Below are 27,919 nucleotides of genomic sequence, written 5' to 3'. Positions count from 1 at the left end.
TAGCATGAAAGAAAGCGAAAATGACAACTGTGGAAGAAAATGTGGGAAAATTGAGACACTAATGCACTACTGGCGAAGTTGTGAACTGATTCCACCATTCTATAGAGCAATTTGGAACTATGCCCATAGAGCTATAAAACCATGCATACCCTTGGACCCAGCAACACCACTATTATGTCTGTATCCCAAAGAGAAAAAAAAACAAAAAGGAAAAAGATCTATATTTACAAAGACCTATAGCAGCTCTTTTCTGGTGGCAAAGAACTGGAAATTGAGGGGACGCCTATCAATCAGGGAATGGCTGAACAAGCTGTGGTATATGACTGGGATGGAATACTATAGTTTTATAAGAAATGACGAACGGGATGCTCTCAGAAAAACCTGGGAAGACTTACACGGATTGATAGCAAAGCGAAATCAGCAGAACCAGAACACTGTATGTAGTAACAGCAATATAGTACGATGATCAAGTGTGAGTGACTTAGCTATTCTCAGCAACACAATGATCAACGACAATTCTGAAGGACTTAGGATAAAAAATGTGATTCATTCCCAGAGAAAAGACTAAAGGAGTCTGAATGTAGATCAAAGCACACCTTTTAAAAAAATTTTCTTGCATTTGTTTGGGTTTTTATTTTTGGTCTGTGTTTTCTTTCCCAACATGACTAATGTGGAAATACGTTTTGCATGGCTGTACATGTATAATGTATCAAATTGCTTGCCCTCTCAATGGGGGGAGATGGGAGGGAGGGAGAGAATTTGGAACTAAAAATTTAAAAAAACAAATGTTAAAAATGGTTTTTACATGTAAATTGGGGGAAAATTAAATACCAAATAATTTTTAAAAGCTTATTAGAAAAAAAAGTTGTACATTAAAAAGAGAGAGAGAGAGAACCACTGCACTATAAGTTAAAAAAAAAAAAGAGGTAAACTATCTGTAAGAGTAAAAGAGGAGGGAAGGAGGGCAGAAAGAAGCGTACCAGTATTCTAAAGAGACAGAGAGACCGGGTGCCCTCATCTGTATCTGCTCTAGATGGGGTCGATCTTGACTCCTACGCCTTGGTCCAGAGCACGCCGTGCAGCACACAGTAAGAGGAAGTGACGCCAAGGGGCAGTTGAGGCAACCGCGGGTGGGGGCTGGGATTCTCCGTGGATCTTCAGCGCCGCTTCCTTTCACGGAATCGAAGCAGAGCTGTTTGATGAGTTCCATCCCGCCTATTCCAGCTCTTACAAGACACACTTATAGGTAAGCCTTTGTACTAAAGAATTCTTTCATTGCCTCTCTAACTTCTCGTACTTTGCTTCTAGATTCTTAGAATGTGCATCCAGCTTGTGGCTGCCTGCTTCAGAGGTGCTATTTGCCTCTCAAGTAAAGTAATCTGACGCAGATCAGGCTGAAGTGCTGCATATTTCTGGTTTAAGTCCTTCAGATTCCTACTTATGTTTACTGCAATATCTTTCATTTCTAGATTCTTCAAGCTAGTCAGTTTGTTCACATTCCCCAGAAGTTTATAGTCCTCACTGGTGGCTGACAGCTCACCTGTCAGGTAGATGGGCATTTTGGAGAGCATGTCCTGGCACAGCCCCCCTAACTGTTCACTTCAGTGGGTTCCGTGGCCTCCCTGGCCACCTCCACCACTGCATCACCTTGACCCTCCTGCTGGATGCAAGGACATCCTCAGCCACTCTAGTGTTCCTTCTATTCGCAAGTTATTCTATACTTGCTTCTGTGTCAAACTGAGAGCTCCCGCACAATGAAAATTCCTTGCAGGCAGAGCCTCTTTCTCATTTTTGTCTTTGCATCCCTATTGATTAGTAAAACATAGAACTGACAATTAATAAACGCTTGTTGAACTATTTCCAAGCAACAAGTGATGTAATAATAGTTCACATTTCCACAGCATTTGCATTTTATCTTCTCTTCTTAAATAAAATAATAATTCACTTTTTGACAGGGCGTTATGGTTTATCATGGACTTCCCTCATGACAACCAATTAAGGCAAGTGTTATCCCCATTTTACAGACGAGGTTTGGAGAGGCTTAAGTGATTTGCTCATGGGCACACAGCTGGTTAAGGGGATGAGCCAGAGCGGAAACCCAATTCTTCTGAGCCTAATGGTTTTTTTCCGCATGCAAACTGCAATCCAACAAAAAGATGCAGAGAATGATCTGGAGTTCTCAAAAAATGACACTCTAACTTCACTGAAACCTAAGCACATCTCAGGAAATTTCTTCTTTTTGTTTCCCACTTGAGGAAACTTGAGTAAGTCATTATGCTCATCTCACAATCCTGACGAAATGCGTTCACGAGTGTGAGGTTTGAGGTCTTAACTGTCTCCCCCATGGATGACATCTTCAGTGAGCCCATAAACTCACAGATCTGATGATGCCCATGACAACAGACCCCTTGTGAATTAATGGGAAGAGAACAGTATGGGCAATCACAAAAACAGTACTCAGGTCAAGGCTCCACCAGAAGAAGGACCCACTGACCCATGCACAGGTGATAGTGAAGGAAAGGCTTTGTAAAGGGCCATGAGGAGAGGGCCTAGGCCTGGAATTCACTGGTGCCAGGCACTGTCTATGCATCTGGGAGAAGTGAGGAACTGCCTCCATTGATGAAGGCTGGCTCCTCCTTCACTACTTGTCATCTTAGAGAGTGTCCTAGAAAATGGTAACATGACTAGGCTTGGCTAAGATCACCCAAACAATGTTATGTCAGAGAAGGAACTGGAACTCAAGCCTTCCTAGAATGGAGGCCGGGTCTGTATCCACTACACCAGAGAGACGGTCACACAGTATTAGTAAATGTGAATTATACTGTTATGATTATATAGGTCTATTTTAGGTTTTGCTTTAAAATTACAGATTTTACTCTTTCTTTATGGCCTCAAAATGTCAAAATGACATGATTACTCACAGAGGCAATTCTATGGTTTACTTGCTCATGAAAGGATAAAAATGAACTTTTCCTTTACCAAATAGTATCACGGTGTAATAGTAAGTAAATCACACAGACAGGTAACATCTTTCTGTAACCTACAAGCAAGACAGAAAAAAATGGTGATTGATGCAAAAATCCTAATGAATTCCTTTTTTTTAATTCAATTTTATTTTATAGTTCAAAATTCTTTCCCTCTCCCTTCTCCACCCACTGAGAAAGAGAGAAAAACAAAACCCATTATAAATATAATATATATGTTCATGCAAAACAAATTGCTGTATTAGCTATGAAAAAAGAAAGAAAGAAGGGAGAGAACAAGAAAGAAAAGAAAAGTTAAAAACAAGTAGAAGAAAGAGAAAGAGTATGGTTTGATTTGCCCTCTGAGTCCAGCAGCTCTTCACGTAGAGGCGGGCAACGTGCTTCATCGTGCCAGAATTGTGTTTGGTCGCTGTGTCGATCAGAGCCACTGAATCTTTCAAAGTTGATTCTCTCTACATTGTTGCTGTGACTGTGTATAAAAAGTTCTCCCGGTTCCCCTCACTTCACTCTGCATTTTTCCTGTGGTTTTTTTTTTTAACCATCCTCTTCATCATTTCTTAGAGTGCGATATTATTCTACCACATTCACATACTGTAACTTATTCAGTCATTCTCGACGGATGGACATTCCCCCAGTTCGTAATTTTCAGCCACCACAAAAAGGAGCTTCTTCTCTTCACTGATGACATTTGTGACACGGTGATCATTTTAAATATCTTTATATTTTTAAATTATATCAACAAATTAACTAGCATATATCAAGGACCTACTATGTGCCAGACACTGTGCTAAGCACTGGTGGTACAAAGGCCAAAAACAGTCCCTGCCGACTGGGAACACAACTTGCAAGCAGCCGTGTACAAACATAACACAGAAGCGGTGACTGGAGGGCAGGATCAAGACCACTGGGGGTGGTGCTGAACAACCACACGACTTGCCTGGGAGGACACCAGACACCCACTGCAGAGCCGAGACGCAGCCACTTAGAAAATTCTACGCATCCAACACATTCACACATCTGATTTACACGGGAAATCGACCCGACGGCGCTAACAACGAGCGAGACCGGACTGCAGCATTTGTGCTTTACAGCGTGACACCGTGGGGGGAGAGCTGGCCCCGGCGTGCGGGCTGGGAGAGGCGGGGGCTCAAATTCCACTTCAGAGACCCACCAGCTTTGCAACTGTAAGTGAGGATCAACATGACCAAGGCAGGTCAAGTGCTCTGCAAACTTCAAAGGACTATTCAGATGGGAATCGTGAGAAACTCTCAGAAGTTCAGCTTACTTATGTGTAAAATGGGGAATGAGGAAAAAGTGGTGCAACAGAAAAGACTGCTAGACTTGGAATCAGAAAGGTCTGAGTTCAAATTCCACCACTGGTACTTACTAACCATATGACCATGTTATTTAACCTCTGTGAGCCTCAGTTCTCTCACCTGTAAAATGGGGATAATAATAATAATTATTATTATTATACACACACACACACACACACACACACACACACACACACATACACACCTCAGGGGGTAAACATAAAGTATTTAGCAAACCTCAAAACATTATATTATCAATGCATATGAATGAAGAGTCTCCAAAGAAGAAATGCAAAATGTTAAAAACCACATAAAAGAATGCCCTAAATCATTAATAATAAGAGAAATGCAAATCAAAATATTTTCCAGGTTTCACTTTGTACTCTATGAACTGGCAAAATGATAAAAATGCCAACAGTTAATGTTGGAAGGGCTGTGCGAGGATAGGCACACTAATTCACAGTTAGTGGAGCTGTGAAATAATATAACCATTTTGGAAAGCAATTTGGAATTACATAAATAAAGTGACTAAAATGTCCACACCCTTTGACCCAAGATTCCATTATTACACTTAGACCCTAAGGAGGTAACAGGTGAGAAGAAAGCCTCCGAATGCACTGGAACATTTACAGCAGCACTTTTGTGATGATAAAGAGCTGGAGGCAAAGGGGTGCCAGTCACGTGGGAAGCGGCTGAAGACACTGTGATCCATGAACGTAACAGAATATTAACGTGCTGTTAAGAAACAATGAATGTGATGAATACAGGGAAGCACAGAAAAATTTACATAATGTGATGCAGCACAAAAAAGGGAAATCAAGAAAACAACCTAGACCAGAGCTTCCTAAACTGTGGGTGGCAACCATTAAGAAGCGCTGATCCAGATCAGGGGAGGCCACATGTGGCCTAGGTCCGTGGGTGCGGCCTTTTGACCGAGTCTAAGTTTTACGGAACAAATCTTTTTAACAAGGAGATTTGTTCTGTGAAGTTTGGATTCAGTCAAAGGGCCGCACTTGAGGACACAAAGGACCACTTGCAGCCTCAAGGCTGAGGGTTCCCCACCCCTGATCTAGACAACGATGATGACGACGCACAGGCAGACCTCAGAGGTGCTCTGCGTTTCATTCCAGAGCAGCACAATAAAGCAATTATCACGATAAAGTAAGTCACGCAAATTTTTTGGTTTTCCAAAGGTTATGTTTACACCATACTGTACTCATCTATTAAGTGTACAATAGTATCATATAAAAAACGTACATAGCTTAATTTAAAAATACCTTATTGCTTAAAAACGCTAAACATCAGTAAGTCATAACCATTGTGCTGGCGGAAGGTCTTGCCTTGGTGTCGCCGGCTGCCGGCTGATCAAGGCTGAGGTGGCTGTGGCAATTACTTAAAATAAGACAAGGAAACATGCTGCATCAATTGACTCTTCCTTTCACTTGAACACTGACAGGCCATTGGAGAGTTCTTAATTGAAGTAAGTTCAATATCACTGTCTCAGGGAATAGGGAGACCCAAGGAAAGGAAGAGAGATGGGGGAATGCCCGGTCAGCGAGGCAGTCAGCAGACACACATTTATTAAGTTCATCATCTTACATGGGTGCATGCTGTGGCACCCCAAACCAATTACAACAGTAACATTAGAGATCACTGATCACAAATCCCCATCATACCAGGTAGAACAATAATGAAAAAGTCTGAAATACTGCAAGGAGGACTAAAATGTGACACAGAGACAATGTGAGCATATGCTCTTTGAAAAATGGCGTCAACAGGCCTGCTTGATGCAGGGTTGCCATAAATCTTCCGTTTGTAAAAAGTGCCGTGTATGTGACATGCGATCAAATGAAGGAGGCCTGTGCATGGAAGGAATGACCACAAAGCCATCACGAGTGAACGCTGCAGAACACGAAAGCACCATAGCCAGGCCCCAAAGAAGAAACAAGAGAAGACTGCCCCGCCCCCTCTCGCAGAGGCGGGAGGCCCACCAGTGGGAGATGCTGTGCTTGTTTTCAGAAGTTTTCCATGTATTGATTGGTTTTGCTGATTTTTTTGGTTCTGCTTTCTCTTTTTCTTCAAAAAATTTTTTTTTGTTATATGAGATGGCCTCTCTGGGAACAAAGAAAAGAAAGCTGGAAGAAATTCTGGTGATGTAAAAAACAAAGGATACCAACAAAAATCATCACCATCATCACACTTGACCTACCTACCTCAAAGGGCCACTGCAAGGAAATCACTTGATGAATCCAAAGTGATTTAGGAATAATTCTTTATTAAATTTTGCCTCTGCAAGTTACTATGTAAGCAAGTTATTTTAATAGTTGGAGTCTCAGTTTCCCTATATGTAAAATGAGAATATTTGATGATAGACAGAATGATAGATACCTTACATGACCACTGTGAGCAAAGTGCTTTGTAAACCTTAAACTGACAGAAATGAGTTACTATTCTCACCAATAAGAAAACTCTATTTTTTTCAATAACATGCTCTGTAAAATGATGACTATGTGATTAACATCCTGAAAAGGCAGAGGGAAGGAACACTAAAATTCTAGATCCCTCAAAATGTACATTTCTGTGGATTAATGTAACAATGTAAAATGTAACGTTTGCAAAACCAATTTCAATTATTTCTATTCTCAAAATGAGAAAACTCCTTGGAAGCTATTCTTTTTCTTGGTTCTATTTTTTTAAGTAAAGGCTTAGCTCAGCTCTAGTTGCTTCAGATGATCTGGTTAGTTCTGTCACTGAATCAGGCCAGAGTAGCTTCTACCCTTCAACATACTCTTCAACGCAGTGACACCGGCCTCCTGGCTGTTCCTCCGACAAGACTCTCCATCTCCTGGCTCCAAGAACTTTCTCTGGTTTTCCCCCATGCCTGGAATGTTCTTTCTCCTCCTTTCTGCCTCCTGGCTTCTCTGGTTTCCTGCAAGCCCTAGCTAAAATTTCACCTTCTACAGGAAGCCTTTCTCAAGCTCTCTTAACTCTGGTGTCTTCCCCCTATAGATCATTTCTTATTTATCTTGCACACACATTTTCTGATCTGTAATTGTCTACACGCTGCCTCTCTCATTAGATCATGATGTCCACAAGGGTAGGAATTGTCTTTTGCCTTTCTTTGCATCCCCAGCTATTGCTTAGCACACTGTCTGGCACGTCGTGAGCCCTTAATAAATGTTTACTGACTGGTTTTGATGACTAACTACCCACTTAGAGGTACCTGAAATTGCCAGATGATTTTAAATCATCCAACAGATTATTAAAATAATTTAAAATCAAATGCCCATAATGTAATTTTACAGTATAAGAGAAAACTATCATAATGGTCTGAAAACAGGAGGCACTCCTTATTCCATCCACTTCCTCCAAAATCTGGCTTGTAGATCTGATTGTGTCCTATACTCCGTTATTTTTTTTCCAGTGTGACTCAATATGTATCTTCCCTTCAAAGGGACCTTAGAAGAACTTAGAAGGACTGCCTATATTCAGACAAATAAGTAGTACTTCTCTACTAGTAAACAGAGGGACCAAAGTCTTTTTTTCCCCCCTAAAGCTCTCAAGATATATGAATATCCCAAGGGGGAAAGGATGCCCAGGAGACAGAGGAACTGAGGATAGAGGTGACAAAAATCTCTGTAACACTTCTAGTCTACCTCAAATTGGTCTCTGTTCCTATGTCAATAGGTCTATGGGAACTGACAGGGTTGACTGTCTCAATGCCTATGTATCAACAGAATCTCTCTCTACGCTCCTTTTCTCTAGTGTGCAAACGCACCAAAGAAAAGCTAACTCTCAGCAATGACACCGCACTCAGATGTGGCTGCTCTCCAAGGGCTCAATTTCCCCGGGCTGCAGCCATCAGCCAACACTGACTAGGCAGGAAGAAGGAACACCCTCTTCATGGCCAAAGAACGGCTTCACCTATCCTGGTAGAAGTCATGAAAAACTTCCACAGTCACAGCAATGACGATGACAGCCCCTACCACCATCCCCGTCCGCCTCCCGACATCTTTACAGCTTCAAAGGCTTTTGCTTTCACTACCTTCTTGTACTTGCTGATACATAATTCAATATTTGAAAAAAAATTGCTGTGACCTCAGGCTTTGTCTCTAGCTCAAATGCAAACATCCCTGGGAGATTTCCTAAGAGGAATATATTAAAGTGAATGAGTTTATGAAATTCTTCCTCTGACATATAAGGTCTTAATGGAGAAAAGGAAGAGAAAGAACCAGCTAACCTCTCTGTTAAACTGATTTCTTCTCTCTCGTTCCAACTCCACAACTAAAAGTCAAAATCTTGCTGACTAAAAATGCTTCTACAGGGAAAGCATGTGTCACACACGGTAATGTGCTACTCAGTCACTAGACCTGAATTCTAGTCCTGCCTCCTCCCTTACTTGCTATGTCCCTGGGCAAGTCATTTCCCCTCCTCAAAACATCAATTTCAGAGGCGGCTAGGTGGCACAGTGGATAGAGCACCGGCCCTGGATTTAGGAGGACCTGAGTTCAAATCCGGCCTCAGACACATAACACTTACTAGCTATGTGACTCTGGGCAAGTCACTTAACCCCACTGCCTAGCCAAAAAAAAAAAAAACATAAAACAAACAAACAAACAAAAAAACATCAATTTCCTCATCAGTAAAATGGGGGTAATAACACCTGCAGGATCTACCTCACAGAGTTGTTGTGAAGCTCAAATAAGATACCACATCTAAAACATTCTAAAAGTATTATGTAAATATTGATTATAATTGTCATTATTATTGGGCTGGTATCCCTGATAAAACTGCCATCACTTAAAGATATATTACACTAGTGCTCTCAGCTGCATTTTAAAATTATTTTTATTAAATTAGTATTTATTTTAAATTGACTTAAATTATTATTAGATAATTTAAATTCTTATTAAATGTGAATTATTCAGGTGAATTTCATTCAGCACCAGCAGACCCATGACTGTGAATACCACAATTCACTCAAATTCAAAAAGCATTTAGGTGACTACAATGTACACAGCAAGGAGACATTAACACTAAAGCCAGTAACTAACATTTCTCTTAGGCTTTATACCCAACCTTCAGTAAACCTTGCTCAGTTAGATGTGTAAATTTTCTGTGCGGGTTATCAATGTGGTAAATGGCTTATAACTAAATCCGTCACTCAGAGAGCACATGCTCATAAATGGTGGGAAATGGGGACAAAAATGAATGATCACCTCCCCAGCACCTTCCAAAACCCCTCATCAACTCCCATATTCAACTAGTAAATGCCCACATGGATACTGATACTCAAGATAAGTAAGGGGTTATATAGTATGGGAACACCTAGCTGCCCTCGATGAATTCAAATTACCAGACCCAGGTGAACCATATGTTCTTAGACCCTGAAAGAAATGGCAGATGGGATTGCTCAGGAACTGTCAGCGATATTTGAAAGATCACGTAAAATAGACACCACAACACCGGCAAAAGGCAAATGTTATCCCAACATTCAAAATGGGAGACAGCACTGAGTTTGCAAACTATAGACCAAAACATAGACGGCATAAACATGAAAGGGAACCAGAGACCATAAAAAACCAGGATGGCTTCATCAAGAACAAGCCATGCCAGACTAGCTTTTTCCCCCCTTTTCCTAACAATATTGGATGAATAATAGATGAAAGGCATACTACAGATATCATTTACCTTCAATTTTCAGCAACGCTTTTCAAAAAAGTATCTTATATTATTGGAGAGATATGGCTAAGACACCCCGTCACCCCCAACCCAAACCACTGCCTTATCCTGGCAGAAGGGCTTGCATAGCTCAATTAAACTATGACCTATGCTGTGCAGCATTACCCAAGATGGACAGGTTCTGACAAAAGGTGATCCCCTGGAGAAGAAACTAGCAAACTACTCCAGTATCTCTGCTATAATGAGACGACATCGCAAGATGAGTCTGTCAGTTAGGAAGATGTCCAACATGCTACTGGGGAAGAGTGGAGGACAACTACAAGTATCTCTAGTACTAATGAAGTAGCTGGGCCAAAGCCAAAAGGAGGGTCAGCTGCAGATACATCTGGTGACGAAATGAAAGTCTGATGCTGTGAAGCTCAATGTTGCACAGGAACCAGCAATGTAGTAACATCTATGAACCAAGGTAAGTTGGATGTGGTCAAAGAAGAGAAGGAAAGTTTAAACATTGACATTTTGGGTGTCAGTGAACTTAAATGGATAGGAATGGGTGAATTTAATTCAGGTGATCGCTTCATAGACTACTGTGAGCAAGAATTTTTTAGAAGAAATGGAGTAGCCATCATGGTCAATAAAAGGGTGAGGAAAGCAGTACTAGAATATAATCTCAAAAATGACAGAATAATATCTGTTTGAATCCAAGGCAAACCATTCAACATCACAGTAATACAAGTTTATGCTCCAATCAATAATGCGAAAGGGGTCAAAGTTGATTAGTTCTATGAAGATCTACAACATCTTCTAGAAATAACACCAAAAAAAGATGTCACATTCATCATAGGGGATTGGAATGTAGGAAATCAAATGATAATTGGGATACCAGTCAAATTTGGCTTTGGAGTACCCAAGTGAAGCAGGGCAGAGACTAATAAGAGTTTTGTCAAGATAACTCACTGGTCACAGAAAACACTCTTTTTCAACAACTCAAAAGGTGACTCTACACATGGACATCAGCAGATAGTCAATACAGAAATCAGACTGATTATATACTTTGCAGCCAAAGGTGGAGAAAGTTCTATATGGATAGCTAAAACAAGACCTGCAGTGACTGTGGATCAGATCATGAGCTTCTTACTACAAAATTCAGACTTAAATTGAAGAAAGGAGGGAAAACCATCACACTACATAGGTATGACCGAAATAGCATTCATTACGAATATGAAGTAGAGATGATGAATAAATTTAAGGAATTAGATCTGGTACATAAGAATGCCTGAAAGAATTGTGGACAGAAGTTCACAATATCGCACAGGAGGCGGCAACAAAAAAAATCCCAAAGAAAAAGGAAGCAAAATGGCTGTCTGATAAGGCTTTACAAATAGCTAAAGAAAGAAGGAAAGGGAAAGGAGAAAGGGAAAGATAAATCCAAATGAATGCAGAATTCCAGAGAATGGCAAGGAGAGATAAGAAGGTTTTCTTAAATGAGTAATGCAAAAAAATAGAAGAAAACAATAGAATGAGAAAGACAAGAAATCTCTCAAGAAAATTAGAGATGTAAAGAGAAAGTTTCATGCAAAAATGGGCATGATGAAACATAAAAATGGTAGGGATTAACAGAAGCAGAAGAGATTGAGAAGAGGTGGCAAGAATACACAAAAGAACTACGTAGGAAAGATCTTACCATCATCACCTTTAAACACAATGGTATATGGTTACTGATCTCGAGTCACACATCCTGGAGAATGAAGTCAAATGAGACTTAAAAAATATATAATAACATATAACAATAAGGCTAATGGATGTGATGGACATCCAGCTGAGCTATTTTAAATCCCAAAAGATGATGCTATTAGAATGCTGCACTTAATATGCCAGCTAATTTGGAAAACTCAACAGTGGCCAGTGGACTTGAAATGATCAGTTTATGTCCCAATCCTAAAGAAAGACAAGGCCAAGAAATGTTCAAATTACCAAACAATAGTGCTCATTTCACACACCAACGAGGTTATGCTTAAGATTCCGCAAGCTGGGCTTCAGCAACATGTGAACCAAGAATTAGCAGAAGAGCAGGCTGGTTTCTGAAGAGGCAGAGGAACTAGAGACCACACTGCCAACATTCACTGGATTACAGAGAAAGCAAAGGAATTCCAGAAAAACATCAACCTCTGCTTCACTGACTGAAGCCTTTGTCTGTGTGCATCACAACAAAATATGGCAAGTCCTCAAAGAGAGAGGAGTACCACATCATCTGACTTGTCTCCCGAGGAACCTGTATGTGGGTCAAAGAGCAACCGTTAGAACCAAACATGGAACAACTGACTGGTTTAAGATTGGAAAAGGAGTACAACAAAGCTGTGCATTGTCACCTTGTTGATTTAACTTATAGGCAGAGTAAATCATGCAAAATGCCAGGCTGGATGAATCAAAAACTGGAATTAAGGTTACTGGGAGAAATAAATTCCAACAATCTCAGACATGCAGACAATACCACTCTGATGGCAGAAAGTGAAGAGAAATTAAGAAGCCTTTTCATGAAGATGAAAGAGGAGAGTGTAAAAGATAACTTGAAACTTAACATCAAAAAAATTAAGATCTTGGCAACTGGTCCCATCACTTTGTGGCAAACAGAGGAAGAAGAAATGGAAGCAGCAACAGATTTTATTTTCTTGGGCTCAAAGATCAGTGCAGATGGTGGCTGCAGCCATGAAATCATTAAGATGCTTGCTCCTTGGAAGGAGAACTATGGCAAATCTAGATAGCATACTAAAAAGCTAAGACATCACTTTGCTGACAGAAGTCCATATACTTAAAGCTATGCGTCTTTCCAGTAGCAATGTATATAGCTGTGAGAATTGGACTATGAGGAAAGTGAAGCATGACAGAATCAACACTTTTGAACTGTGCTAGAGAAGACTTCTGGGAATCCCCTGTACAGCAAAAATATTAAATCAGTCAACATTTTAAGAAATTAATTCAGATTATTCATTAGAAGAACAAATACTGAAGCTTAAATATTTTGGCCACATAACGAGAAGATGGGACTCCTTGTAAAAGACCTTAATGTTAGAAGAGATTGAAGGCACGAGGAAAAGGGGATGGCAGAGAATGAGGTGGATAGGTAGTATCATGGAAACAATGAACATGAACTTGGACAGGCTTTGGGAGATAGTGGGAGGACAGAAGGGCCTGGAATGCTATGGTCCATGAAGTCACTTGGACACAACTGAACAAAATGGCTTAGACACTAATTAAGTCAGAAGGGTTCAGAACTAGTTAGATGGACAGAATCAAAACGTGGTTGTTGACGGTTTGGGGTCAATGTGTCAAGTGAATGGACAGAATCAAAACGTGGTTGTTGACGGTTTGGGGTCAATGTGTCAAGTGATCTCTGGTGAAGTACCTCAGGAATCTGTACTTGATCCTGTGGCATTTCATGCCTGCTTCTCAAGTTTTAAATATTTATAATTCAATTTTATATGTACACTTTGTTTTTGCTCAACAGAACGTAATCTTCTAGAAAGCAAGGATGGTTTCATCTAGTAACCCCAGGTGCTATCATAAGGCCTGGCATACAAGATAATTAATGCTTTTTGAAGTGAATTACACCATGATAAGGAATTTCAAAAAATAAAAAGCAGTGTGAAAAGGTGACAGGTACTACCAACAGGGAAGGGAGGACCAGCCTTCTGGAAGAGGCAGCACATGAGCAGGCCTTTAAAGACTGTAGAGACTCAAAAGGTGAAGATGATTCCAAATCAGTTACTTGATAACCCACATAAATGAGCTGATAATAAAAGAATACCGAGCTGTCCTGGCCCAGATGAACCAAATGTTTTCAGGGCAGATGTGACTGCAGAGCTCTGGTAGGGATCTCTGACTAAGACCCACAGCTGGCCTTTACATTGTGAGTTGAGGTTTGCAAAGTGCTCTGTGGACATCTTCTCCTTTGATCCTCACCATAACCCTGGGAGATAGATGCTATTACTGTCCCCACTTTACCGATAAGGAAACTGAAGTTCAGTGACTTTCCCAGGGCCACAACTAAGCGTCATGAATCAATAGTGTCTATTATGGACTAGACGTTGTGCTAAGCTCTGGGGATACAAAAAAGAAGCAAAAGACAGGCACTGCCCTCAAAAAGCTTACAATCTAACCGGGGAGACAATAAGCGAAAAAATAGACACAAACAAGCTATATACAAGATAAACAGGAAATAATTAAGAGGAAAGGCACTAGAATAAGGAGGGGTTGGGGAAGACTTCCTGTAAAAGACGAAATTTTAGTTGGGACTTGAAGCCAGGGAAGGAAGTAGGTAAAGCATAGGAAGGAGAGCATTCCAGACAAGGGAGACAGCCATAGAAAAGGTCCAGATCTGAGAGATGAAGTATGTTGTTTGTGTAACAGGCAGGAGGTCTGTGTCCCTGGATCAAAGAGTTATGAGTCAGGGAGTCAGGGAGTAAGGTGTAAGAAGACTGGAAAGGTAGGAGGGGACTAGGGCTTTGAATGTCAGTTCATTTTGCATATCCTGGAGGCAATAAGAAGCCACTGGAGTTTACTGAGTAAGGGGGTGACATGATCATACCTGCACTTCAGGAAAATCACTTTAGTGGCTAAAAAAAGGATGGAGTGGAACGGAGGAAAACTCAAGGCAGACAGATCTACCTGTAGATTACCGCAATAGTCCAGGAGCGCCAGAGGAAAGAATGGGGTGCATTCAAAAGATACTGTAAAGGTGAAATGGATGGGTCTTAGGCAACAGAGTTTAGTTTTTATCCTACAACTTTCCTGGAATTGTTAACTATTTAAATTTGTTTTAAGTTGACTCACTAAAGTTTTCTAAGTAAATCATTACATCATCTCCAAAAAGGATGATTTTGTTTCCTCTTTTCCTTTTCTTATACCCTCAATTTCTTTCCCTTGTCTCACTGCTACAGCTAGCTGGTTTTTAGTGCTATGTTGGAAAGTAACGGTGGCGATGATGGACATCCTTGCTTTATCCCTGTTCTTCCTAGAAAGACATTTAGTTTATCCCCTACACAGATGATGCTAGCTCTTGGTTTTACACAGATACTATTTATCACATTAAGGAAAGATGCATTTTTTTTCCCTATTCTTTCGTGTGTGTGTGTGTGTGTGTGTGTGTGTGTGTGTGTGTCTGTGTCTGTGTCTGCGTGTCTGTGTGTTTTACACAGGAATGGACATTGTATCTTCACTACTTGGTCTGACTCCACCATTCTCATTGTCCCAACCCTTCCTTCTCTTCTATCCTCCAGGAACAGCTCATCATCAGGTAACTGTCATCACAGATATTCCAATACCTTTGCTAGGCATACCTCATCAGGACCATCAATTGCCTGTGACCCTCTGACTTGAGGGCTGCAGAGAAAAGCAGAAAACCCCTCCCAAAGCCCCCATTTAAAAAAGCCTCAGAAGCCCAGCCAACTCTTCATTTCCCCAGCAGCTGTGCTACTTGGTTTCATGTCAACCCAGGAAAAACTCATCACCAGAAACTCACCATCGTGACTCAGAAACCTCATTTCTCACCAGGCTGCATTACTCTAGGACTTCTGATTGACTTTTCCACCACACCCCTAATCGTGCACTCCTCTCCCTGGCTTTTCTGCTTCCTTTTGTGTGTTGTCGTCCCCCCATGAGACTATAAGCTTCTTCAGGGCCGGGACTGTCCCTATTTTTTTTTATGCTTAGCACAGTGTCTGGTACTAGTGGGTGCTTAATAAATGTTTATAGACTGAATAACAGAAAAGTCAAATGACTTGTGCAGGTTCACAGAACTATAAATGTTTGAGGCTGGATTTGAATTCAGGTCTTCTGGACTTGAAGTCCACTTTGCTACCTACTTGCCATCAAGATGCTTGATTTCATGCCTAAAACTTGCCACATGTAATGGACCTAATAGAAAGAACTTCTATTGCCTCATAACAAACCAGTTAAGTTTGGTGGTAAAAACAGTACTCATTTATGATTCCAGTTTTACAGACGAGGGAGCTGATGCCCAGAGAGGTTATGGGTCTTGTTCACAGTATTTTTGATACATACCTGATTTCATATTAGATACCGCACAGGGGAAAATATTCACAGACACTGTCTCCCAGAACCCATTTCTGCGGCACATGACAGCAGGATCCTGGGCAGTTTTGACTGAGGAGCCTCTGTACTTAGAGGAACGGACCGAGAAGAAAGCTCAGGGATAAGCATGATGTTCCCGAGAATTCAGCAATCACACTCACAGCAATTTAAATCATGTGGTTTTTGGTACCATTACATGTGACACAACAACACAGAGGGATAAACCCACAAACTGCCATCTTTTTAGAGCAGCTAAAAACATTCTCTGACAATACTGCTGTGTTATACCATAGATCAAGCTATTCTCTAGGATATGGTAAAAAATAGGATTCCTAACAAGTTATCCAGAGGACACAGAAATGCTAAACACTTGTTGTATAATTTTTTTTGGGGGGGGGGCCAAGGCAATTGGGGTGTAAGTTATCAAGTGTCTGGTCTGAGGCTGGATTTGAACTCGGGTCCTCCTGACTCCATCCACTGTGCTACCCAACTGCCCCAATATATAATTTTTTAAAAAGATGACCAAAAGGAGGAAGAAACCTGTGTGCCAAGGTTAGGTAGGACTTGGGCATACAACACACTGACAGGCCCGGCAGTCTCATGACTTCTGGAGGCAAGTTTGAGGACTAGATCCTAATCAACCAGAAGCATCTTTACAGATTAACAAGAATATAAGAAGTCACATTTCTGGTGGGTTTTAAGGAAGAGGGTATAAGAATTAGAATTTGGCAGAAGAGGAAACAGCCTGGAGAAAGTTAAGTGACTTGCCCACAAACACTCCGCTCCACCGTCAGCGCCAGTACCTGCCTCTCAGGGTTATTGACAGGATTACATGAAATAACATTATGTCAAAACACTATGCAAACCTTAAAGCATATACTCATAACAGCTGTTATAGGAACCATTTCTTTGAATTTCCTGACATAAATTGCAAACCTTGCTATAGACACCTTCGATGTACCAAATGTACTGTCAGACTGCACTACCCACTTCAGAGCTAAACAAAAGGAGAAAATGAAGCATATACAGCATAGACAAGTTTACAATCCACTGGTTCCTATTAATTATAGCCATTTATTTGTCGATAATGATGTCTTGGGCAAACTTTAAAATTTTTAAATTAAGTGTCTCAAATCTCTTTGTTGCATGCCCAGAAAACAGGTTTATTTGCATGCTCATATTACTTAAGAACAACACAATTTAAGGTTTATAGACACCAAAAAAACAGTCTTCTTCAGACTAGAATTAAGCAAAACAAATTCTAACTACTTTGTAAGCTCTTTTTAGGGCTAAAAACAGTCTGAGGATGAGATTCCTGCTGGCATGAAAATGCCTGCTCAGCAATAAAATCACTGCTTAAAAAGACACTTCCTCTGCCATAATTATAGCTTCAAGTAGTTTTCTCAAAAGGATAACCATTATAAGAGGTCAAGTCCTAATATCTGGAAGCATCATAAAGTCATATCAAGTTCAGACTTGCCATCTACCTAGAAGTCTCAAGCAACGTCCTCAGACTGCAAGATGACTGTTTACTGAGTGAATATACACAGAGTGATTGCAATCCCTCGGTCAGCTTGTATCATCTCCACAAGGCCCACACCAGGGCCAGCAATTAGAAAGCATGCCTACCTGCCAGTGCGTCACGATAGAGCTGCACAAAGTGACTGAAGATGTCCTTGGGCAGACACTTCTCATCAGGCAAACACTGAAGAAGGATCACGACCTCTGACTGCCCCACTGCATGCATGCCCTTTGTAGTGAAACACCAGCACTTCCTGTTCACATCTATGGATGGAAAAAGAATGTCAGCAAGAGATTCAAGCTTTCCCTCTCTGCACCTGCCCTACTCCTGTCCCCAGGCCCAAACACAGGGCAAGTGAGGCAGAAAAGGGAGGCCTCTGTACAATGGAACTGAGCGTATCATGACTAGTCTCTATACAGCACTGTTAGAAGAGGCACCCTGTGACCCTGCTGCTTCTGGAAAGATCAGAGACAACTGAAAAGGAAGCAAAGGCAACTGACAAAGTAGCAAAGAAATCTCTAGAGGAAATTACTAGAAGAAAATAAATGACGACTCCAGAATCTTTGAGGGGGGAAAGGATCCTTGGATAGCATCTGACCGAGCCCGCAGATGAAGCAGGACTCTCCATGACCATAGCCAGAAGTGGGCCTCCGACCCTGACCTGGCACCTACAGTGATGGGAAAGCCACTCCGACTGGGCCCAAACCCGAGCTTGCGGGATATATGTGTTCACTCTACTGGGCCACATCCCCCACAGCCCCTTGCTTTGCCTTCAGGGGCCAAGCAGTGAAGCAGCTTGATTCCTGAAGTCTAAGGCAAGAATCCACATAGTGTCACATATACGGACCATTCTTCTCCTAGGAGAAACCACTTTCCTAGGAGCAATAATGATTTAATCAACATTATTAATACAGAAACTGGCTTTATTACTTTGGCCTCATGGTGTACCCTATAAGAAAGACATTTTTATGAGCCTGTAAAAAAGTTCTTTACTTACTGTAGAAGACTAGTTATGACCACAACTCAATACTATTGGGGAAAGGCACATTTAGTGAGCGTGGGTGATAACCATAGGGACTGACATGAAATGCTATCTTAAATTTCTGGGTGCTGGTATAGAATGATAGGTTTTCTGTCTCTGTAAAATATGGGGATTAGACAAGATCATCTTTGAGATTCCTCTCAGCATTAAAAGCGTATGAATATTATTTGAATACATGCAGCCTAAGATTCAAAAGTTAATTTTCACTGCTCATTATTTTTACCACATCACTCCAGCAAAATGAGGCTCCTGAACTAAGATGAAAACAAAAAATAGGTCACATTTCTGAAAATGCGACTTCTGTCTTCTCCCGTGAAGATGTCCACATAAAGCAGCTCCACATTAAGATACTCGGACTCTATTTGGGGAAAGGAAGCAATTTTATCCATGAACTATCTAAGTATCCAAATCCCCTCATTGCCAAAGTCTTTCTATATAGGTAAATGACTCAAAGGAGTCCTCTGCCAGTTCCTCCCTAAGTGTAAGATGATGCACTGAGTCAAGCATGGAAGTCACTCACGGCTTGAATGAACAATGAGGACATGTCACAACAGAAGGAGCACTGGGTTCAAATTGTGAACTCTTCTTCCAGATGTGATTGTGGAGAAGTCCCTTCTCAGGGGCTTAGTTCCCTTCTATAAAGTGCAAGGTTGGACAAAGAACCTATCCAGTGTCTTCAGCTCTGCCTCCCACACTCTGAGAGGGGGGAGAGGCTGCCGGGCTAGTGGGAGGTGGCCCGATGAAATCCTATGGCTCCACGGGAATGCAGAAGGCTTAGAGCAAGTGCTGAGGCTTCTACAGCCACCAGAGCCAAAACAAGAGCGACAGCCGAGGACTGTCCTCCCAGGGCTCCCACTCTTCCCTCGGCTCCAGAACAACCCCGCTTCCCCAGCACCAGCCTGGGGAGCAGAAAACACCATGCCAGGCTCCTGCTGCCAAATAATATGGTAAAACCGTGCAGGCTCAAGCACACAGCATCAGTTCGAGCTGCAAGCCTGGTGCTGACCCTTGGAAGGCGCAGACAACCCCAGCCCTCCTGCCTGCTTTGCCGGGTTGTGAGGAAGCACTTGGCAGCCCTCAGTGAAAGGCCAGCGTGAGCCTGGGCAGGGCAGGCCCCTTCTAAGTTGGTTTACATCGTGTAGCCCCACGTGGCAGAACGTAAGGAACCTGAAAAATGGCACTGACTGGCTGCGATCCCAGGCACATCTAGGCCTCTACATTTCTGTTTCCTCATCTGCCAAATGGGATAATATCTACGCTGCTCTAATATATACACGATAGGGCAGGCATTCACCGGAACCCAGGGACTACCTGGTGGGAACATCTCACCGTCTACTCTGACATGACCCCAGGGTCTCTCCACTAGGAACAGCGACCCTCCAGACCTCTACCTCCAGAGACTCCACCCTGCAGTCCTGGACTGGGTTATCTTGATCAGTGGCTCAAGTGATAAATCTGAAGTGACTGAATCATAGAGCCAGCCACTCCCAGACCACGCTTCACATCCACCCAGCTGAACAGCAGGAAACCAGACCCTTCTCAGAGCATGCTATCTGCCCTACTGCTACCTGCCCTGATCTCTGACTGCCCCGTAGCTCTACTCATCATCCTTGACTCTCCCCTGACCCTAGACTCCTTCTTCAGCTCCCCTGTATTATCACGTCCAGTTATCCTGTAAACTCCTTGAGGACAAAGACTGTCTCTGTCCGTTCCAGCGCCTATGTCAGTGTCTGACATGTAGCTGGTGCTTAGTAGCTGCCTGCTCAGTCTTGGGGTCACTATGAGAGAATCACTTTGTAAACTTTAATGGGTTACAGAAGGCTGAGACAATCTTGATGGCAATATTGTTGTCCCCGTCCAACTGATGAGAAAACTGGCACTCAGGGACGTTACGGGATTTGCTAACGACCACGGAAGAGGGGCCAGGACTCTGACTCCACGCGTGGCAGCGACCCCGATGCAGCCCCTCCACAGCCGTCACCTGCTCCTTTACACACCAACTTCTATGTTCAACTTTCAGAAGTTACTGATGTGAATACTCTATTTATAACCAATGCTTCTGTAAAACTTAGTTCACTTTAATTTAAGAAATGTTCAGAAGAAGAGGCCACTACTTACAATTAACAATTTTAACCATTGACAGCAAATTTGCATTTAAAACAAACACCAGTGGGTCAGGGCCGCCATCCTCCAGCTGCTGCATTACGGAAATCTGGGAAGGGCGCTCCTCCACAGCATAATCTTCAAGGAGAAAGAGAGAGAGAATGAAAGGAGAGTAGACTGGAAGTGGGGAGCTGGAGGAGGGGACCCACACACAGAAGAGTAGCAACCTGCTCTACCAGAATCTGTTTATTATTATTATTATTTTTTTTTGGTTGGGCAATGGGGGTTAAGTGACTTGCCCACAGTTACACAGCTAATAAGTGTTATGTGTGTCTGAGACTGCATTTGAACTCAGGTCCTCCTGAATCCAGGGCGGGTGCTCTATCCACTGTGCCACCTAGCTGTCCCCCTACCAGAATCTGTTTAAAAACCAACTAAGTCAATCAGAGGGGAAAAATGGCATTTGATTTTACCCAACTTCCTACCCCAGAAAGGGCCTGTGCCAGAGATCCTAAGGTTAGTCTCTTCTCCCTTTATCAAAAATTACCCAGCCTGAACAGTTTCACATATGTGCTCCAAGACCAGCATTTCAAATAATTCAGTCACAAAAGCAATTCTGGCACCAGGTCCAACTCAGAGGCTCTGTAACTCCAGTATTAGTGTCAGAAAATGGATACACTGCCACTTTTCAAAGCTCCAGATATCATTATCCTCCATGATCTCAAGCCACAGAGCCATCTGTCGGCTGGAAGCTCTCACACTAAGAAGCCAGGGCTGCGCGGGCTACGTTCAGACCAGGAAGGTTAGATCCATTTTGGCTGACGCGCTGGCAGCGGCAAGAGGGAACACTACTTAATGGTCTGTTAAGAGTTTTACTTGTGGCCGCGGAAGGTGGTGGCGCACATTCATCCACCAATCAGGGAATTACCTTCCAAGACACAAGGAAGCACACTCATCTGAACTGTACTGTCAGAAGTATCCTTTTAGGGGTACTTGCCCTCCTTCAGTAGAACATTTAGTGAAGGTGAATGTTCGTTATTCTTGTAATTCAGTTGGACCCAAATGTCAAGATTCTTTTATTTACGGTGGTTTGATGGATACCTCCCAATATCAAGAGTGGCCAACCATCACTGCCCTCCTGTAGTACCCTCAAAGCAAAGAGAAAGAAAATCTATGATATTCGGGGGGGAGGGACAGCGGAGATAATTCTGATAAGATGTATTCTGAAATACCGAAAAAAATTTACAGTAAATATACAGAGAAATGCGCTTGAACCTGGGGCTTCTTAAATTTTTTCCACTCACGATCCCATACAGGATAACGACCCACAGTTTAAGAAGCGCTACACCAACTAGAAAGAGAAGAAAAAGCTTTCAGAGCAGTTGGGTGTATAGGAAAACACAAGAGGCAGGGACTGCGCGGGGCTCCATGGACGGCACTGGAGAATCCTGGCTCTTTGTTTAGTCAGTTCAATTACCAGTACAAAATGAAGTTATCTAACCCTTTAGTGCCACTCACCTCCTTTGACCCCAGTAGAAATGAGGATGGGAGGGAGGCCATCTTCTGGAATCAGGTTCATTGCACTTCCAACAGGACTTCCCACCTGAGTTATACTCCCCGAGAATGCAGCAATATCAGTCTACAAAAGGCAAGTATACATAACAGTAAAGGGAATTAAAGACTTGGGTAGAATATAATGAGGAGAGCCAAATAGGAATCTGACAGCCTTTTAATACTCTTTCTTTGACATGTAACAAACACTCATTGAACACCTATCAAATAATAAGAACCCACTGTGTGCAAAGCCCTACATTAGGCACTTGGCAAAGATGAACTGTTTAATTGAGACGTGGTCCCTACCCTAACTGGGCTTCCAGTCTAGCAGGAAGACAAGACACCAAGAGAAGGATAATCTACACTATTCCACACTAAGCACAGAATGCCCTAGAGACTAAGAAAGCCAAATGAATGTGAGGTCAGAAGGCTTAGCCCTCTGCTCAGCCCTCTCCCCTTTGCACTTATCATATTATGACCTATAGTGTAATTGTCTGTATTTGTTTTGTCTCCCTTCCTAAACTATAAGTTCATTAAGGGCCAGCAAGCACTGTGCCTAGTTTCATTCTATCTATTAAGCACAGTGCATTTTAAACACACACACACACACACACACACACACACACACAGAGCAGTTAATAAATACTTGCTGAACTGAATTGATAAAACATGACAAGTACTTAAGATACTTATCTCTTTTTCAACCCTTACTGTACCATTAAATAATGTTTCACACTTTATTCTTGTTTGCCTTATAAAGGCCTCCAGATTCACAGAATTCTTAGAACAGGAATGGTCCTTATGCATTAGCTGGTCCAATCCCCACAGTGTTACAAATGAAAAAACTGAGACTCTTGAGAAATTGACTTGTCCCAAATCCCACTGTGGTTAGAGCCCGAGTCTCTCAAGCCAGAGTGCAATGCTCTCTCCTTTATGACTCTCTCTCATACCAGGTAAGAAAACATCAGAGAAGTGGGAGAATCTGGAGGGTCTGTTTTGGAATCTCAATATGCTCTTCTTGCCTCCAAAAGGCAGAAGTCATAGCTGGATATGCCTAAGAGCTGATCTGAAAATAAAACCGTGAAACTTTCTAACAACCAGAGCTGCTCCACCCCATGGAGGTCTTCAAACAGGAGCTGGTGTTCAGGGCACTCCTGTGTAAATGACATCTGTGGTCCCTTCCAACTCGGAGATTCTGCCCTCAGCACCAGGCATAGTGCTAAGATGGATGAGTTCTCTTACCTCTGCTGCAAGCGGACTGCTGCTCACTGGCTGGGCTGGGTCATGCGACACAGCCAAGGCTCCCGTGGAGGAAGGGCCACTCACTGTTAATTTGGCTGCATCGGCAACTTCCCCGTTAGGCAAGATCCCATCGGCAAACCACACTCGCCTTTGCTCTCGGGGCTGAGCCACTTAAGGGGCCAGAAAAATAAAAGAGGCGTCAACATGACAGGCATCTCTATGTCACCAGCTCGAAAGGTCACCCAATCCAGGGATGCAGAGATGACTATTGGTGTAACTGTCTTTGGAATCTAATCATCACAACTCCCCACTAATGGGGTTAAAAGCAACAATGACAAATAGCTACTTTTAAACAGTGTCTCACTCTTACTGCAACAGCACACCAGAGGAGCTCAAACGTGTGACACACATTAGGGGTTCTCACATTGCCCTGCGGTAGAATCACAATCACTGACACATTTCACTGACCAAAAAAACTGAGGAAGAACAGAATATATCCAAAATAAGTACATGTAGAAAGCTTCTAGAAAATGAATTAATAGTAGGGGGAATGTGGCCACAGACCTTCAACAGCTCCAGTAAATAAAAGGTTATATCCCTGGCACCTGACTATCTAGGAAAGGGATGTGATTAAAAAGAGCAAAAAAGATGCATGGAAGAATGCTGGAGAGGCCCTAATGATCAGGCTAGAAAGAGCAGAAAACAAAGGTACAAGAACTGTCAAGAGAGTGGACTAGAATCCTCGGGGCCAACTGGAAACGAAGAAGGAAAAGGCTTTGTAACACGGACTAGGGAGAAGGCTGTCCCTTTTTCTGACTCTGCAGGGGTTGTGCCTTTACTCCAACTCTGGAAACCCGCAAACAATCAATTAACAGTCAAACAAGAATGAACCTGGGGAAGAGGAACCCCTACCTCCCCACCCCCAAAGTGGCAAATGAAATAAAGGGATCAATGGTTTTAAGAAAGAAATCTCAACCTCAAAAATATAGGCATTGTGGCCAAGTGATGGTCAGACAGTAAAGGGAGATGGGAAGAGTATGATCAGTCAGTGAGTCAGAAGTCTCTGCTTGTCAAAGTGGGGCAGGAAGAGTTATTCAGACAGAAGGGGGCACTGCTCAGAGAAAAGGAAGAAAAAATGATAATGACTATTAGAAAAAATCTCCCTGGCAGTAAGATCATTAAAGAGAAACACATGCTTGTTATTTCTGTTATTACTATTCATAATAACTCTTGGAACTTGTAAATTCTCTTTTAGCGGCCCGACCTAAAGTGCTTTGCAGCCATCCACTGGTGTGAACATATCACCCAAACTAAGGAGCAAGCCTGTCCATTCTGTATTTGTCATGTGCCACTCCCAATTTAACAGCCAGGTTAAGTACGAGGTATGTGGACCCTGTCTGGATGTTGTTACAAATCTGAAGGAAGAGGAGGAGACAGCGTAGGACTGGCCAGGAGGAAGGCCAGGACATCTGTGTCCTATGAGGTCCTTTTTGTCACCTCCTAGGCTCCCATAAAGGGCACAAAGAGGGGACTAGGAGAGGAACCTGGACAGAAAGAGTCTATACTCACATCTCCTTCAAGAACAGGATTGGCAGCTACTTTGCTGTCCTAGGGTAGCTTCGCTGGGGGGGAAGGGGGTGTCACCAAAAGGTCAGGCAGCACAACACCATGTTCCACTTGCCCAGCTCTCAACATGATTCTCACCTCCTTCTTCCACTTAGCTCCCACCCAAAGGGATCTATCAGTGGCATTTAAAAAATGCTGCCACCAAAGCACGTTGGCCCCTTTTCAGAGGGACGTGGAGAAGGGGAAAAAACCAAGGAAGAAAGAGAGAGAAAGAAGAGTGCGCAGTCCCCTACCTTCTGCTCCGGGGCGCTTTAACACTCCCACAGGCACCATCACAGTGGGAGGTGGAGAGCTCAGTGCTCCTGAGGCCTGAGCTTGCTGCAAGGGAGGGATAGTAGAACAGTACTCAGCAGGATTGTTAGGGTTAGGGCTCTGGCTTGAGGCACTCATCATGTTCTCCCAGGCTTGAGCTAAAGCAAATACAGACACAATCAATGTGAATGGATTATAAAATATGGATACCAAGATCTGCTCCTGCTTCACACGCATGGCAAGGCCTTCTTCCTTCTGATAAAGGTATTAAGGAAACAGGGAATTCTGCTCAACCAAGGAAAAAATGCAGCCAGGTAAACTGTTATTTAGGAGATGCAAGTAAAAATTCCATAAGTTTTTTTCCATCTGGGTTTGTAGTCAATTCTTAAGATCATACCTAAGTCATTTGTTTCTTTCAAAGAGGAATATCATTTCCTTTTAAAGGAAATTAAACATCAAGTAACTAACGGACAAGGGTTTTAAGTGGATTAACATATTTTGTTCTTTCCTTTACATTTAAAGTTTTTATAAAATGTTCTGCCAAATTTTAAAATCCGGGGGTTTAAGCACTGTAATTAACTCCAGCGCATGATTTTCAGTTTCAGCCTAATAAACTTCTAAATTCTTTTGGGGTGGGGAGTGGAGTATGCGTGTGTAAAGATCTCATCTGAAAAACTCCAAGGCCTGAGATTAAGCAGATGCCCTGCAGAGATGGTCTGGTTTAGCTTTGTATACAAACATCGGCACCTAGTAATGTGGAGTGATCGTTAATAGCCACTGCTAAATTTTGGTCGTGTCTCAAAGCACATGACTCATCCATAGATGAGTGCCAATGAACGAACACGAAATGTGCTGCAGCATATACAAGTAAGTGACCGTAAGGAAAATGAATGTACTCCAGGGGAGAAAACATACGAAAAGTGTTTCGTAACCTTAAAGATGCTATCTAACTGCCAGGTGTCACCATCATTAGGATCAATTCATCTGTAATGCAGGCATATTCCCTCTAATCTGAGAAAAGGAGAGAGAGAAATGGGAGGTAATGGCCTTGCCCCCACACTCCTTCCGCTACCAAGTGAAGGACCCGCGCTCCGTGACGTCTCCCATGTCTTCCAGGGCCGAGTATTAAAACTCGGGTACAGCAACACAATTACCACGTGAGCAGAAACAGGCAGAATGGCAAGTGCCTTCGCACTCAAACCCCTCCACCCCACGTCAGAGCGAGGAGCCACAAGACTTGAGATGCTGGCTCCTTCAGTCGTCAGCGGCAGGCCAGTACCAGGACAGGGTCTCAGAGCCCTGGGCCAAGCTCCTGGGGTAAGAGAAAAGGAGCAAGGGGTGGGGGTGGGAGGTGGGAGGAGAGACGGCAGAGAGAGGGAACACTGAAAAGCACCAAATTAAATATTAAGAAAAAGACTTGGCCAAGCCATGCAAGAGGAGAGATGCTTAAAAAACCAGGACAAGTGGGTAACCCTAAGGATGCCCTTCGGAGGGGCCTCCTCGGCTTAACACAAAGTAAGACTTGCCTATGAACCCTCTATCATTTCCTTCATCTTGGGCTGTGCCAAGTCAAAAACTGCTACTGAGGAGAAGACCTTATACGGCCAAGGAGGTGCCGGGCACTGTAATTAAGCGGGGCGCTCGTGTCTGTGGCCCAGTGCCAGGGAAGGAAAATGGAAGCAGTGAAATAAAAATCGATGGCCCCTGAAAGGGGAGCACATGATGAATATCTGCTCAAAGTAACAAGAATTGAGAAGTGGAAGGAAACTGAGTGGATCATAGGAGATGAGAACTGCTCAGACTAACTCAGCATGCAATTGGTTCACAGGCCAGCACCAGAAAATACCACGATGGGGGGCGATGCAGACAGACAGAGCAGGAGGGGCTCAGAGCAGAGAAACGTCAGCTTCTGGGGGATGCTACACTGTGGCATAGGCAGGGACACTGCCCCATGTGCTCGCCAGCACTCGAGCCTCTTAGGATTCATTCTGGCAACAGTACAGGGAGGCTTTCCGAGGGAAAACATCATAGTCTGATAAACTGTACTGTATCTCTTCACAAGAACACTTAAGCTTTTTAACTGAAGTATGTGTAGGTCCCTTTTCCAACCCCACAGGATGAAGACTGCATTGGCTATATTTAACCCAATATGCATACTCCTCCTAGCTACATACTTGTGTGACGTAACAATTTAATTCCACAATCACTTTGGTTATAACAAGTCTAACTGCTAAGAGGGCTGCACCTTTAAAAACAATGTTCTATTTGGTTCCTGGATGCTGGGACATGTACTTATCCTTCCCCTGGCAAAGGGAACTGGAAGCAGCCCTGAAAAGCCCCCAGCTGCACGCATGTAATACCCTACTCATCTCAAAAGGGAATCGCACATCTTCCATCCCCCTGTTCCCTTTCCACAGGAAAATAAACACATTTTCAAACGCTCAATACAGCAGCAGATATGTGAACGCAACCACTTCTGTCTTTCCTAGTAACACTTACCTGGTTTTAG

At 42.7% G+C, this 27,919-nt stretch overlaps 1 protein-coding gene across 7 annotated transcripts in view; it reads right to left on the bottom strand.

Moving 5' to 3' along the window:
• Nucleotides 1–27,919, bottom strand: part of ZFYVE9 (zinc finger FYVE-type containing 9) — a 184,163-nt gene that overhangs the window by 38,846 nt on the left and 117,398 nt on the right. For 5 of the 7 annotated variants that reach the window (XM_078156632.1, XM_078156631.1, XM_020987768.2 and 2 more), the window contains 5 exons: nucleotides 25,392–25,568; nucleotides 23,533–23,702; nucleotides 22,255–22,375; nucleotides 20,752–20,874; nucleotides 17,699–17,854 (listed from right to left, as the gene is read on the bottom strand). In XM_078156632.1, coding sequence (XP_078012758.1) covers nucleotides 17,699–17,854; nucleotides 20,752–20,874; nucleotides 22,255–22,375; nucleotides 23,533–23,702; nucleotides 25,392–25,568 — 747 coding nt within the window. The remainder of the gene's footprint in view (nucleotides 1–17,698; nucleotides 17,855–20,751; nucleotides 20,875–22,254; nucleotides 22,376–23,532; nucleotides 23,703–25,391; nucleotides 25,569–27,919) is intronic. The other 2 variants (XM_020987769.2, XM_020987770.2) reach the window with 2 other exon arrangements.

Source organism: Phascolarctos cinereus, unplaced genomic scaffold (genome assembly GCF_003287225.1).
Source record: "Phascolarctos cinereus isolate Bilbo 61053 unplaced genomic scaffold, phaCin_HiC Scaffold_5;HRSCAF=322, whole genome shotgun sequence".
In the NCBI taxonomy this organism is placed as follows: Eukaryota; Metazoa; Chordata; class Mammalia; order Diprotodontia; family Phascolarctidae; genus Phascolarctos; species Phascolarctos cinereus.
This window is presented reverse-complemented; position numbering and strand designations above follow the sequence as displayed.